The sequence below is a fragment of the Rhea americana genome, unplaced genomic scaffold, assembly GCF_003343005.1.
Source record: "Rhea americana isolate MKP2758 unplaced genomic scaffold, rheAme1 scaffold_49, whole genome shotgun sequence".
NCBI lineage: Eukaryota > Metazoa > Chordata > Aves > Rheiformes > Rheidae > Rhea > Rhea americana.
In genome coordinates, this window is record NW_028186634.1 from 49,681 (window position 1) to 63,966 (window position 14,286).

At 45.2% G+C, this 14,286-nt stretch overlaps 1 protein-coding gene across 1 annotated transcript in view; it reads left to right on the plus strand.

The window, feature by feature from the left end:
• SLC67A1 (solute carrier family 67 member 1) overlaps nt 1–14,286 on the plus strand; it is a 61,241-nt gene that overhangs the window by 33,685 nt on the left and 13,270 nt on the right. Inside the window, exons 5-7 of the mRNA XM_085317240.1 lie at nt 4,281–4,396; nt 4,731–4,841; nt 10,588–10,688. Of these exons, the coding sequence (XP_085173366.1) occupies nt 4,281–4,396; nt 4,731–4,841; nt 10,588–10,688 (328 nt within the window). The remainder of the gene's footprint in view (nt 1–4,280; nt 4,397–4,730; nt 4,842–10,587; nt 10,689–14,286) is intronic.

Consider the following 14,286-nt stretch of genomic DNA (forward strand, 5'->3'; position numbering starts at 1 on the left):
CATGGGATGCAACCCCACCTCTGCCACCGTCCTGCTTGTGAGATGCCACCACCCTCCTCTTCCCTCCACCTCCGCCAGGCTGCAGCCCCCCTGCTGGAGCGACAGCAGCACCCAAGGACATGGGCATGCTTTCCCCTGCGTTGCATGTTATGCAGATAGTTCACTGCAAAGGTGAGCTCCAGGGCCAGGTTGCCCCCCGCCATGTGCATAGACAGCACAGAGCAGCTCCAGCTGAAGATCCAGCAGCGTCGTTGTGATTGTGCCAGTTTCCTCTGCAAACGCTTTGCCCTCATGTCTACTGCTGAGTGTCACTGCAAGAATATTGTCAGCTTGACTCAGTAGCTCTTCTTCTCCATGCTTCCAGAAATAGTTATTCAGCATATGCACACTGGCTTTTGCAGTCTCATCCTTTTACCTGACAGTGTAAACATTTGTGTTTCTTTACACAACAGGGAAATAAAATGTTTATAGTCCCTCATCTGCCTAAGCCCCAAGGCAATCATCAGGGGCATTCAGAGGTGACAGTGTGCCAGGCGGTGCAGTGTAGCAGGGGCAGGCAGCAACCCGCAGGGCTTCCCGTGGTGGGCAGCAAAGCACCTCTCTGCAACCACTTCCCTTCTAGGTCCATGGCTCAGCTGAAAAGCTCAGCACCCACCAGTAGCAGCTGGGCAAACCCCAAACTTCCTCCTGGAAAATCTAGGGCTAACGGCAAAACCTTGCATTTTGCTTTTCGCAGACCTCTGAAATGAACTGTGTTTCATTTGCACAGAGAGCTATTTCATTTTCTGATCTATGTGTTGATGCTAAGTAACAACAAAATGCATCTCAAGTATGGGTTTGGGACCAGTTTTCCATAAAGTGGTTACTGCAGAGTGTGTAGTATTATGTGTAATGAGGCCTTGGGGTTATGGCTGGGAGGAGGAAATGGCCAGTAACCAAGAAAACCAAGTTCATTGCTGGGAGTCTCAAATTCACTGCGCAGTGAGTCTGCATTTCTGAAAATCTGTAGAGATTCACAGGTCAACAACAGCAACAAAAAGGTCGAAAAATGCTGATTTGATTGTGTGTGCTTATCCCCATGTCGTAGTGTGAAGACACACTGCAAAGCTCAGGACCAAAGTCACTGAAAGTGGTGGTAGAACTTGCACTGGCCTCAGGGGTGCCATGTCCAAAAGTAAGCTCCTTAGAGCTSAAGTGTCAGCTCTGGTTGCAGTCAGTTCTGGTGCAAGTTCATAACAGAAATTCAACAGGCAGCATTTTTGGATCTGTGTACTTGCCGTCAAGCCTATCCATTCCCAGGTACCAGGGTAGGAGACTTCGCTCTCGGGAGTCTGGGCAACCTGCGTTTTCCTCAACGCGTTTGTGGCATCTCCAAAAAGTATTTCGGTGCTAACATTTAGGCTTTAAGGCACGGCGCCACGGCATAGACAAGCCTTTCACCTCTGTATCGCTAGGGTGAATGGCCTGGTGTGTCAGGAAGGCAGGTTTATGAGCATTCGTTTCACTTCATTTTCCAAACGAGCAAACAAACAAGGGTGGTTTCCTCTGGACACAGGAGCGTTATCTCCAGGTCCAGAGTCCATCCCTGCAGCGTAGCACAGGATAACAAAGCAACTAACCCCGCGGCGTAACACTCGTCCCTTTTGATCGAGAAATGGTAGTGCTTAAAATGTGGAAAAGGAGGAAGTGCTTGCAGAAAGCTCTGGTTAAAAGGAGGTGTTTTCAGATGATTTGCAGCACTTCACACTCTTCTGGGAAGTGCGGTTTTGAGCTTTATGTTCTACTTTCACTGGATTTCCCCAAATTTGGAATCTGGCTGTACACAATGGCATTAATTCATTCATTCACTCAGGCAAGTCCATTTTTTTCCAAATATAGAAAAGTTCAAGGTTCTCTCCGTTTCCCAGCAAAACACTAGCAGTCATATGCTTCAGTGAAGTAGGACATTGTTACTTCCTACTTTTACTGGGGGATCATTCACTCATTGCTGGCATTTACTGTTACTGTCTCTTGAGCTAAAGAGTAAAACATATTTATACCAGCATTTAGGAGACTGGAAAACCTCAGAAAAAAATGGGACTGTGGCAGAAATGTTTTTTTGGTCCAATAAAAATTTTTGCAATGATGCTTTTTTCCCATATCGTAATGAAAGCCTATAATATAGAAATCAAAAAAAAAAAAAAAAAAAAGGCCAGCTGGAACTACTTTTGTCTTTCTGTCTGGCTAATAAAGTTACCCTATGTTACAAAACAAACTAGAAATTGAGAATTTCCTGGAGAGAAATTTGGTATGAAAGAGTTTAATTTCAAYAGTTTGGGAATAGCTTGACAGGTARCTTTTAATCAGAAAATGGCATCCAGTGAATGACTAATTTTGTRATCCATGGTAGTTAACAGAACAACTTGGCAGAAGGATGCAGCAGGACTAAATTATTTCCATAAGTCCATTTGAATGGAGGTACTATCTATCATTTTTGTTGTTAATAATAATTAATGAGAATTAAAATATTCAGCTGGGATATTTGCAGTTGCTATTAACAGTAATATGTAAAATATACGTGTGTGTGTGTGTGTGTGTGTGTATATATATTTGCTCTTTGATACTTTTGTTGGTTGTTTGCATCTCAGTCCTTGCCTGCCTCGCTCCGAGACTTCAGCAGTAACCCGGTAGTACTCTAGAAATTACTCAGCCCACACCTTTGTCTAGCACGGGGGAAACTTGAGGCTTTTACAGTTGGTGTTGCTAGTTCTTTCAAGGGAAAAATACGCCGTGGTCCGACCAGGAAGACAACGGTAAAAACGAGTTAATAACGACTGCGCTGTCAGAGCGCGCCCAGGAAGCCCGCCGTAGGCGGTGGCCGCCCGGTCTCCTGTGCCGTGTTTGCAGAAGGCGCGGGWGCGGGGCCGAGTCGGCCGCACGCTCGCCACCGGGTCTGCGGGGGCTCGTGCCGCCCGGAAAGCAAACTGCGGGGAAATCCGGCCRTTCCTTTGCTGGAGTCCAAGGTGCTTAGACTTTTATACCCCAAAGAGACCATTACTGTCTTGTAGAGTTGGCTTCTATGCTGGCCTTTGGCGTTTCAGCTAGCGTCTCCTATGTCAAATCTGCATCCTGCGGGAGGCTTTAAGCATGTGTCTGACAAAGGATTCTCCTCCTCAGCTGGATTTCCACGATGGGGAAGACTTTTAATGGGCAGGTTTAGTGGATAATTGCTCTCACTGTTAAAACAAAACATACATTTTCCTTTGCTTTTAACCTGCGTCTCCTGCCTTTCCGTCTTCCAGCTCCGGATTTTGTTCTTTTTTTTTTTTCCCCCAGAGTTAAAGCCCTGCAGAGTCTGCATTTTTCCTGTGTGCACTTAGAGACTAGGAGGAGTCATTTCCTACTCTTCACTTTCAAGAGGATAGTAGAGATCTCTCTTCAAAGAGATAGAGGATATTTAAGGACTTCTTATTGACTCTATTAGCTTTTATGCAGCTTGTATTGGGGTTCTTTAGGTAATTTATAATTGTTACTTTTTATCTTTATAAAATTACCGTTAATAATTGCGGTTAACTGTGTCCACATCTAAGGATGTGGCCCCACATCTATTAAAGATCCAAAGCTTGGGCTTCTGATGGACAGGTGCAGCGGGGTTCATATGGTTTTGAGCACTTTTGGAGAAAGGGTGGTGCACCACTCAAAGTGCTATTTATTCTCCTCCTCAGAAGGTTTGGTACATCGTGTTTGTTGTTTTCTGCGGCTACTTTTCAAGTGGTGCTGCACCTCTGGTATTTTCAGTTCTGACTGTACCCTGGGCTATGTTCTGCCATCCTTAATCATCTTGAGTGCTTCCATCTCGCCGTAACGTCATCTGGTTTCACTGAGAAATTCCAAGGAGTGCAATTAATACTTACAAGAATAAAATGGGGAGGATCTGGCCTGCTGTGGATCCTAACAAGCAATTACTGTGCCATCCATGGGAAGATTTTTGAGCAGCATTAAACGAAGAGGAACTCTTTAATACTTAGAGATTTCAAAGTATTTTATTATGCCTTAATAAAAGTGACAAAATATCTTGATGACAATAGCCAACTTCTGGTGAAATTTCTAACCACAGTCATGGATATCCTCTTTCTTAAAGCAGGTAAGCTTATTTATAACGATAGGAACTGTGACTTCAGGGGGATTGCTCATCACCCAAGTAAAAGTAGCCATATGCCAAAGTCTTTGCAGGGCTRCAGTATAAATTACTTTTGTTTACAATATTTGTCCACTTACCTGTATTTTTTTTCTATTTGCAGCATTTTTGTTCCTATATATGTTGGGCTGATAGGAAGCCTCGTAAACATTGTGATAGTAATGGTCTGGATCCCTTCACAAGCTGAACTGCAGTCAGAACACCCTGTGACGGCACGCAGTAAGTATTTAGTGGTTTCGATATGTAGCACCTCAGTCCTTCTGGAAAATGCTTGTAATTAGCCAGGTAAAATGCAGCAGAGGAGGCATGTAGGTTTGCCCCTGGCCTGCACTGGGGTTAGCGTGGCGGTGCATGGGAGTCCTGCTGGACTCCCTGGGGTCCCCTGCGCAGACCCAGCACCAGCTACCAAACTCTGCTGCCAGCAGAGAGTTGATACGGCCGCGATCTTCTTCAGGAAGGTGGCTGCAAACCTCAACTGGCAGTCTCAGTTTTTCTTTTTTTCCTGCCTCTGAGCTGCATAAATAAAATATTATTCAATATGTYATGTTCCCAGGCCCATCGCAGTCTGGCAGCGTGTTTAGCCTCCGAGAAATCCTACGCCTGATGAAGTTTCCGGGAGTGATGGAAGTCTTCATAGTCAAGGTCTTTGCTGGACTTCCCATAGGTAACCTCACACGTTGCCCATGATTGCTGATGTACTTGAAGTGAGAATATACAGTGTAAACCAGGCTTGTCTCGGGTTATTGAACGAGCTTTGCATTTGGTCGTGGAGGAGTGCGGRTTCAGCTCTCCATTCAATCTTACATCTCACCAAACACTCTTGCTACCTTGAGTCAAAAACCTGAGACTTAACTTAAAACGGACTGCTTGTCACAGGCTTCTCTTGTGACTTTTGGCAAAGCCCGTGATCTCGCTACCTGATCCCCTTTGCCATAAAAGGATAGTTTTCTCTGCTTGCCTGTCATGTCTGCTCAGGCTATAAGCTCTTCCGAGCAGAGACAAATTGTTTACGCTCTGCTGGAAACACGGAGGYCCTGATTTTACTTGGTGCTTTTAAGGGCGAAAAGGTATATATATCCTAACTTTTTATCCAACAGTTAGAAACTACTGCTGGACTAGGCGCCGTTGTCAGAGAGGCTGTTAACTGTTGTGTGCATGCAGGGGAGCTGGTAGCTTTTATTTCGTCCCTTGCATATTCAACCCTACATCTCTTCTTTGAATACTCTGCTCCTTCTTCTTGTGTCATGGTAGAAACTTGCCATTACCGCCAGTATGTCCAAAACTTGCCTGTTTTTCTGCTTCCTTTAAGCCAGTTGCTGTCTTGGCACATGCTGTGTCACCTGATTTGCCTGTTTACGCATATTCTTGGTCACAATTCTATCATCTTTAATTTTGCCTACCCTCTAACTTCTTTTTCCCCTACTGCTTGCCTAGAGATTAAGTCAACATGTTGACTTCGTTAGTAACCAACCTCATTAGTAACGGTGTAAGCAAAGGGCGATGGACTCTGCCTTTCTCTGCAGTCTGAGTGGCTTTTTTCCTAGACAAACTTGTAAAAAAAGTGCATTTTCTCTGCACTACAGCGTCAAAGCTTCACTTCTGTGTGCATCAAAACCTGGAGAAAGGTGCCTGGTGATAGGCTCAGAAACTGTGCATAGGTGAGCAAATGAACAAATGCGCAATTTCTGCAGGACGACAGCAGTAAAGAGCCTTTGAAAATAGGTCTTTCTGGAAGTGGAGGCATTTGGGAAAGCTAAGGCAAGCTAAAAGTGAAAATTGTAGCGTTAGTGTGCTCTAATTTTATGTGTGATTCATTTTGCATGGAAATTCCCTTTCTGAAAATCACTTTAATTTGCTGTTGCTTTCTCTGAACGAACTAAGGCACTTCACTTCCAGATAAGGATCCTAAAACAAGATTTAATGTACGTTAGCTTTTACATTTTGCAACTTTTGCTAATTCATCTCTGTCTAGGGGAACCCYGGAGATTTAAGTAATTTGCAAGGTACTTTACAAATAAATTTCTAATTTGTAAACTATAAATTCAGTTTACAGATGAAACTAGATTCAGCCACGGAGAGTGGCTGAACCAAAAGGGGAAAACATTTCTGGGTTTGGCCAAATTCTTCTGTTATTTCTTGTTAAGGCTGTGGGGAAACAAATGCAGCAGGAACTTTAGAATAACAAGCAGAGAAGTGAAGGATTTCTGATTTGTTTTTTTTTCCCTTTTGTGCATACTTGGCATTGGCTGAAATTAGTAATGCCAACTGGTCCACAGAAAAAGAATCCAGTACCTTACTTCTGATCCTGTCCCYTTCTCTCCTTCCCTCATGTTGAATTGCTTTTTGGAAATGAGGAAGACGATGGATGAATTGGATGCAGAACTCTTTATCGCCAAATCCTGCCATATCCCCTATTAGGATAAGGGCACATTTATTGAAAGTAGTAGGAGATCAGTTTAAAGAAAATAAGAAATGACATTTTCCTTTTACACACAAAGTAGCAAACTTCTGGAAGGAGCTTGTGAAGACAGTATCGGTTGGTTGGGAAAGAGGTTAGCTGGTCAACGTGTCCATAAATAGGCACTAATGGACTGAGGCAGAGACAGAGCTTTTAACAGGTTGTGGAGGTTGGGGCAGGAGGAGATCCARTTAGTGGCCAGGTTTGTGAGCTCTTCTGAAGCAGCCTCTCCTACTGCCATCCCAGGAGATCGGATGCTGGTGCAGTGCGCTGGTGGCTTTCCCCAGTATTGCATTTCTTCRATTCTTATGAAACTTGACTTTAAAACTTTATTTAAAGAAAATGTTCATAAACTGGCAGTGTTTCATAGAATAAGATAGTCAAGCGATATTTTAGGAGGGTTTTCTTTTCCAGTACTGGCTCATTTCTCAGCATAAAGTAGCATTAATTTGTCTGTTTAAAAGTGTTGTAGCTGAAACCACATCCATATGCACTTGRCACTATAATTTCTTGTGTGCTTTCTTTTTTTCTGAAAGATGGGTGAGATGCACTTTGCTTTAGTCATCGCTGCGGAAATGCAAATTCCTTGGCATTGTAGGACACATTCTTCATTTCCTGTACACAGCAGAAACTCATACCAAACAAAAATAAACACTTCCCATCCCAACAGCAAGGCAGCCTCTAGGTAAGCGGGAAGGGAKCAGCTCTGCGGAGGCCAGGGAAGAGAAGGCATGAGTTCATCTGAGATGCTCCTGCCAGAAGTATAGCAGCGAAGAGCTCTGCCTGTTAAAATCCTGCTGACTTCTCTTTGCAGGTCTCTTACCAGGTCACTGACCATATAATTGCAGCTGAAAGGGGCTTTGGCCATCACCTACTCCTCTGCAATGCACAGCTGGAGGTTAATCTCCTAATGATCTCATATACCTTTCATCTCCCTGCTGCAACCATGTAATTAATTAGATCATCCAAACTGCAGCCTTTTTTTTGTTTACTTTGTAAACAAGCTTGTGATATACACAGAAGAAAATCTTCTGTTCCTCACGGCTCTCACTGTTGTTAAAAATTAGCTTGTTTAAAAGAGAAAGAGTCTTCCAAGAGGGGGGTGTGCTTGAGAACCTCCTCCATGCATTGCAGAAGAGCAAAGACAGGCTATGCCTCCTTGGTAACAGGATAGCTACCAAGAGACGGCCAGGATGGCCTAGCTCTCTGGGCATGGCTGAACCACAGTTTCACTTGACCTGGGAAAGGCAAGCCTCATTGCATGCAGTAGATAAGAGGCAGAAAACAAAACCCAAGGATGAAAATGTCAAACACTCACGYTGACGGATCAGAAATCACCAGGGCCTTGAAAACACTGGTAGTTAACTGCTTGAGTTAATCTTTGGCTGCCTAATTCCTTTGAAGGCTCTAGCTTTAATGGGATTACTTTAGCACCCCTGTCTCATTTTTAAGGACACGTTTTCATGTACAGACCAGGATTTTACAAGGTGCCTGGGATCYGTGCATCCCATTGCTTTGGGCAGTGTGCTTCAGGAGGGCTGAGAAAGGCTTTCGGTAGCTAAGTGCTCACCTGTTCAAGGAAGAGTTGCAAAGCTGGTGTTCYCAAAGCCACTGATTGCTTTTAGAGATTCCCAGTTTTTGTTTAAAAATGTGAAATAAAATGTGAAAATGTCTCTCTTCGGTACTTTTGAATGTATCACCCAAATCCTCATTCTTACCAAGTATTGCAAGCCACATACCTGCTTTATATTGCCCAGTGCCAGTCGCTTGTCCCTCTCATGCCAGGCTCTGAAGAGCTCAACCATTATTTAGACCCTACATAGAGGGGTGCATCTCCCCAGGGGAGTCACGCAGCATTTACCTTCAGTCAGGAGAAATCCTATCTCCTGCTCAAGAAAGGACTCAGCTATTTTGAGGGAAAAAGATCAAGGACTTCAAAGGGGAGATTAGCTGTAAAAGCTGGCGCGCTGGACCAGGAAGAAGCATTGGGTATGTAGGGAGGTGGGATCCCTCCTAGGTGGTACCAGCAGAGAGGGAGCTGCATAAAAGCAGAGTGCCTTTTTCGATCTAATCTTACTGTGAGTGTAACAAAGTGTGGTTTTTCTTTCGTTTCTTCATGTGTGTCTTTTATAAACACGTGCAACTCTGTTGTCTATTTTGGTTGTGGTGAGTAAGTACTTTTATTTGCACGTTACCTTAAGTTGGCTTGAGCGGAGAGTGATTTCAAAGTAACTGGATGGCAACAGGATGCTCCCTGCCAATGGGTGGGGCGAATCCATAGATTTCAGCCAGCGCCCAACTCCCCTGCAACTTCTTCAGAGCATGTGGAGAGGAACAGTGCGCAGTGGCCTTCCTGCCTTCTCCTTCCCCAAGGAGGCCACCAAGCTGTTAGGAGTAGAAGAGGTGTCCCCAGGGATCGGTGGTATCTGGGCAGACTTTCTGTGAGGGTAGTAGTCCTCAAGACAAAGGGCTGAGATGCTCARAGGGATATATTCGTAACTGCACGTGCACCACTGACAGGGACAAGTGAGCGCGTTGATACGCTGTGCACTGATAGAAATGGATGTGGTGTGCCGTAGGGACAGTTAGGCTGATCACTCTGCCTTCTCATTCTGTTACCATGGAAAAATAGCCACTTCTGGGATGTGATTCCTCTTACCAACCCCAAAGCTTTTTGTTCAAGTGTCTCCTTTTGTGGAATTTCACTGGAAAACACATTTACCTCTCTACATGTAAGTAAAATGAGTTGCACTGTCTGCCTGTCATAGGTTAAATGAACGATGTGTGCACAGCGTCGCTGTCAGCAGTCTGGGATGGTTCTCCTCACACTTGCAGGAGGCACAAGCAAGGTCGTTTCTGCGTTGCAGGGTTAATTAGTCATCATGCCAGGCCACAATCTGTCTTCTCAGTCCTCGCACATTGCTTCCTGTATGCTGTTTTCTTACCATTAAGAAAAGAAAGGATGGTAACTCCCCCCTTACTGAGTCCCTTTGCCCTGGAAGACCCTAGGAAGCAGGGCAGGAGTGGACCTCTGAGGGTCACCCGCTTTTCTCCCCCCTCCCTGGCAGGATCCGCGCTGCTCGGCGCTCACACCAGGTGGACGTTTACATGCGGAGAGCCACAATTTCATACCGTGTTAGCACCTCTGAGCTGCAGAAGACATCAGGGGAGGCAGCAGTCTCGCACGCCATTCCCCGTTGTTTAGAGAAATGTTTAGTCACAACACTTCTAATTTGATGGCTGTTTATGTGTGATAGWGTGTGTGTGTGTGTGTGTGTGTGTCTGGTTTTGTGGATGCTGGGGCGGGGGGAATGCATGCTATTGTATTTCTATATGAGATTGAGTGGGCATCTTCCACTGTGCTTTCCAGAAATTGCCTCTGCTGAAAAGCAGACCCAGTGTATGCTGTTTCTGTCTGTCCTTCCCTAACTGTGCGTCTGTGTCGACACCACTATCTGTCCCTGAGAGAGAAGTGCCACGTGCCACTGCAGTCACTGACGAGCTGTATAGTGAAACCACTGTATTTAATCTGATGTCTCCAGCCTAGTTCCCAAGCAGCATTCCCAGTGGTGGAAATCTGAAGTTAGGCAAAAGGAATGAAGAATCCAATCAGATTATTTTATGGTTACAGTCTTGTCTGAACAAATATTTTCTTGCTGCCTTAATGATTAGTCTGGCTTAGATGATAAAAATATTTACACGTTCATAATAAACAGTTGCATCTACAGCCTACATAGTCACATTATTTAAAGATGAAAGTTAGAGGGATAAAAAATTAACATTTAAAGATTAAATTAATAGACTGATTTGAATAGGATTCTGCTCGTGTTTACCCCCAGCCACTGTAACCCCAGGGAGAGCTACTGGCTAGCACCAAAGGTGACCGAGAGCAGGTCTGGGCCACTATATGCAGTGTGTATTCATGTATACTTTTCATTAACCTTCCTTCTAGGTTTGTTCCTGATTATGTTTTCCATCATCTCTATGGATTTCTTTGGCTTGGAAGCAGTGCAGTCTGGATACCTGATGTCATATTTTGGTGTCCTTCAAATGGTAAGTGAAGTGAAAGTCCTTCTCTTGCCATGCTGCTTTCTAATTTGCACCTTGCTACCTTTTCTACAAATGTTCTCCCAAATTCAGTACAGTATTGATATGAAAATCATATAAATGTATTCCTAGCTCTGCTGTGTGCTACCTAAAATCAAAAAGTGACTCTCAAAAATGGCAGTGGGACATGGCTAGTAAAATGAGCAAAATGGAAAAGTCAGCTGAATTAGACAGGAACAAGATCAAAAATGAAGGTGCTGCATTATAAATTTACCTTTGGGAGGAATAGGCTAATACTTCTGCAGAAAGAGCAACAGATAGGCCAGCCTCGAGGTAGAAATGCAAGTCAAGCAATATCCTGAGGGAACGTGGTCCTGCTACTAAGTCCATGTTCATTTGCCGGGCATTGCTGCAGAGTTCCTGTGTGATTTTGAGGAGCTTCTCATCTGTGAAATGGCAACTCTAGCTCCTTTCTTTACAACTTGTTTTTGCCCTAGCTTTGCCAGTAACACAGGATCTGCTCTGGCTTCACRTGCCTTAGTAGAGGAGGTAGCAAGYAYGGCTGTGTCAGTTAAATTCCTGTTATATGTGACTGCWATAATCAAATGTGTTGGTGCATCTCCATATGGATACAAATTTGGAAGATTAGGAAACTACAGCATTCACTCTGCTTTGTACCAGGTAACCAGATGTCAGTGCGGACCAAAGACCTGATCCTTCAAACAGTCACACATAGTTTGGATTTCGTCCCGTAGAGGCCAAGAGTGAAGTACCTATTAAAGTGCTCTAATCCACTAGTGGTCTGCAGGCTTGGGTGCAATGTCTGCTTCATTGGGGAGGCTTTGCCTTGGRACATTTGGCATAGAAATTAGCTCTTGTCAGCCAGCCAGTTTTCTTTCATCTATGGCAACCTTGCAGTCTCTATCTGTTTTGCTGCCTGTATTCTACTATGCGTGACTCTGGACATCAGAAATACAGGAGTGAAGTGATCTCACGGTACAAAGAAACTTCCCTTTCTCGTGATGCCACATTGCRGATTGTTGTCAGACCACCAGAAAAGGAAGGGTTAAACTACATGCTGGTACTTTTTTTTTTTTAAGCCCAGAACATCTAATTTCTGATGGCAGCAATGCCTTCTTGCCAGAAAACCTGGAAAGCACTGGTTTCCGATTCTGATTTCTATCCACTTTAAAACTGACCTTTATGATTACGAATGCCTCTGCTCTAGTTTATGCAGGACCAAATGCTCAACTAGTCCAAATCAGCAACACTTCCTCYGGAGGAAGATCTGGCTTTAAACATGATATTTTTGTTCTTATTTCCAGGTCAGGTCTCTGACTGAGATGGTCCAAAGGTGACTGTTGTAGACAGTGCCTGTACAGAGTTAATGTGTTACAGTTACTTTCTGTTGAGGTTCCTCTGATGAAGGAGACATGGAGGGGACCTAACGCGTGCCAGCTCTGTCCTGTTGTGCCCATACACTTGTACACCTCCGTCTTTCCTCCACTGGCATTTCAGATACTGTTGTTTCGGTTGTACAGTCAACTCATAGTGCTGGAGATATGTGTGCAGATAAAGGTGCAGCTGAATTCCACCAGGCTATGTGGATGAATGGTGATTAATATCTGCTGACTGGCTTACCCACTTCACCGAGTAAATTATAGCTTTACTCATAACACCAATAATGTCCTTTTCAGTGAATCTCATCAACCAGCTCCTCAGCTTGGATTTCTCATTCCTTAGTTTGCCTTCCTGTAAAGTATTGTGGTTTTTTTCACCTTCTGTCCGACTTGCTCTGAGCTCCCATGTTAGAGCAGGACCCTCCCATGAGTGTCTCTCTTTGGACCTGCTGACAGTCACTTTTATAGACATGTGGGTGCTGACACATCGCAAAAATGGAGGRGGAAATAAAAATGGAGCTGTGTCCTGTCTACTTGCAGCCTCCCTGCAGACACTGGGAACGGCGGCAGGGCCATGTCTGCTGGGGCGAGGGTGGTGGCCATGCCCTTGTGTTGCCTGCACATGCCGCACGTGTGCAGGCTACCAGCCAGGGGCAAGCATCCACCTAGCCCTTACCCAGCCCTTTCCTGAACGTCATGCATGCACAGGCAGCCTTGCCAGGGCCAGCGGTTCCCRGCAACCTTTAGCGATATTAGTGATTTGTGTTACTGCAGGCCTGAAGGCAGAACTCAGAAGCCCGTCGTTGTCTGAAAAGCACACAGTTTAAGTGGAAAGCTGGGGACGAAGAGGGAGAGGCAGACGGGGAGCATGTTTCTTACTGTAAGACCRCACGTGGCTGCGTGAAAGGCAGCGGCTGCCCGGCGCTCTGCGGACGGGTCTTTCATTTTTGTCTTTTTGGTTACATCATGCGGTGGAGTGGTAAGAAGAGATGGCGGTGGGCGCTTATGGGTGTTGGTGGGAGTTGATGTCATGCATGGGGTCAGCATGAGAGAAGCCTGAAGGGCATTGAGCAAAAATGTGCCTAGAGGAGAGTGAAGCCTGGGACCACTGTGGCCCATTGGGGTTAAGACTGGGCAAGGGCACCAAAGCTGACAAGTAGCTTATGCCTGATGTGAGCCACTGGCCGTATAAAGCCCCTGTTCCTCAGATCATTGGGTTCCCTGAGAATCTTAGTGTCCTTGTCATTTTTAATGTCTTTAGTTCTCTTGGATCCATTTAAAATCCTGATAGGCCCTCGAATGGTGAAATATGTTAGCACTTTTAGTGAGATTTCCCAAGTAATTTCTATTTTTTTTAATCAAACCTTACTCTTGTCGAAACTGGCATCTTCTCTAGAAAAAAAAAAAAAAAAAAGGCCTTCTTTCCCAGCCCAGAAAGCAATATCAGAATGATTCAAGCGCTGATGGCCTCTCACTGCTTTCCTTTCCTGCCCCAAGGATATTATGCTCCAATTGCTTAACCTTATTTTTCAGCTTCTCAGCCTCATTTAACCTACTGTGGTGAGAGGTGGCCAACATACCATAAACATCTGTGTTTCTRACTGCTCTTCCAGTTCGAGCCAGCTGCGAAGCAGCTAGAAAGGAGATTGAGAGCAGTCTTGAGTGGTCTGCTCAGCGTTAAGTTGGCAACTCGGTGCTTTGTCATCAGTACCTAAAACACCTCTGTCTGTGGGAACGCTGGTGCAAAAACACAGACTCCACAGGTGGTCGTAACGTTTTTAATACCCTCTTTCCAGGCAGAGGGTGTTATGAGCAGTTAGTACATAGCCCTCTTGTTTCACTGGCAAAACCCTTCTGAGGATGACATCTGGCACCCCCAAGCCTTGGTCCCATCTTATCACTTTATGACCCCTCGGGCCCCCGAAATTCAGGGAGATGCCCAGTGCTCAGCCTGACAGGGAGCACTTCCAAGTCCCTGCAGGAGGTGGGTTTTGGAGCCTGGGAGCTTCTCCCTGGAGCGCCTCTCGTCCTCATTCCTCACTTGCACAGTTGCCCCGGGAGCTCTTGCCCATGCAGCAGCAGTAATGGCACTTGTAGCCAGTTCTGRCTGTGGGTTTTGTCCTCGCAGCCCTGTACGGTTGGCACCTGGTTGCTAGCCCCCGCCATGCATGGTGTCCCAGCAGCCATTTCCCCTGGTTCCCCTG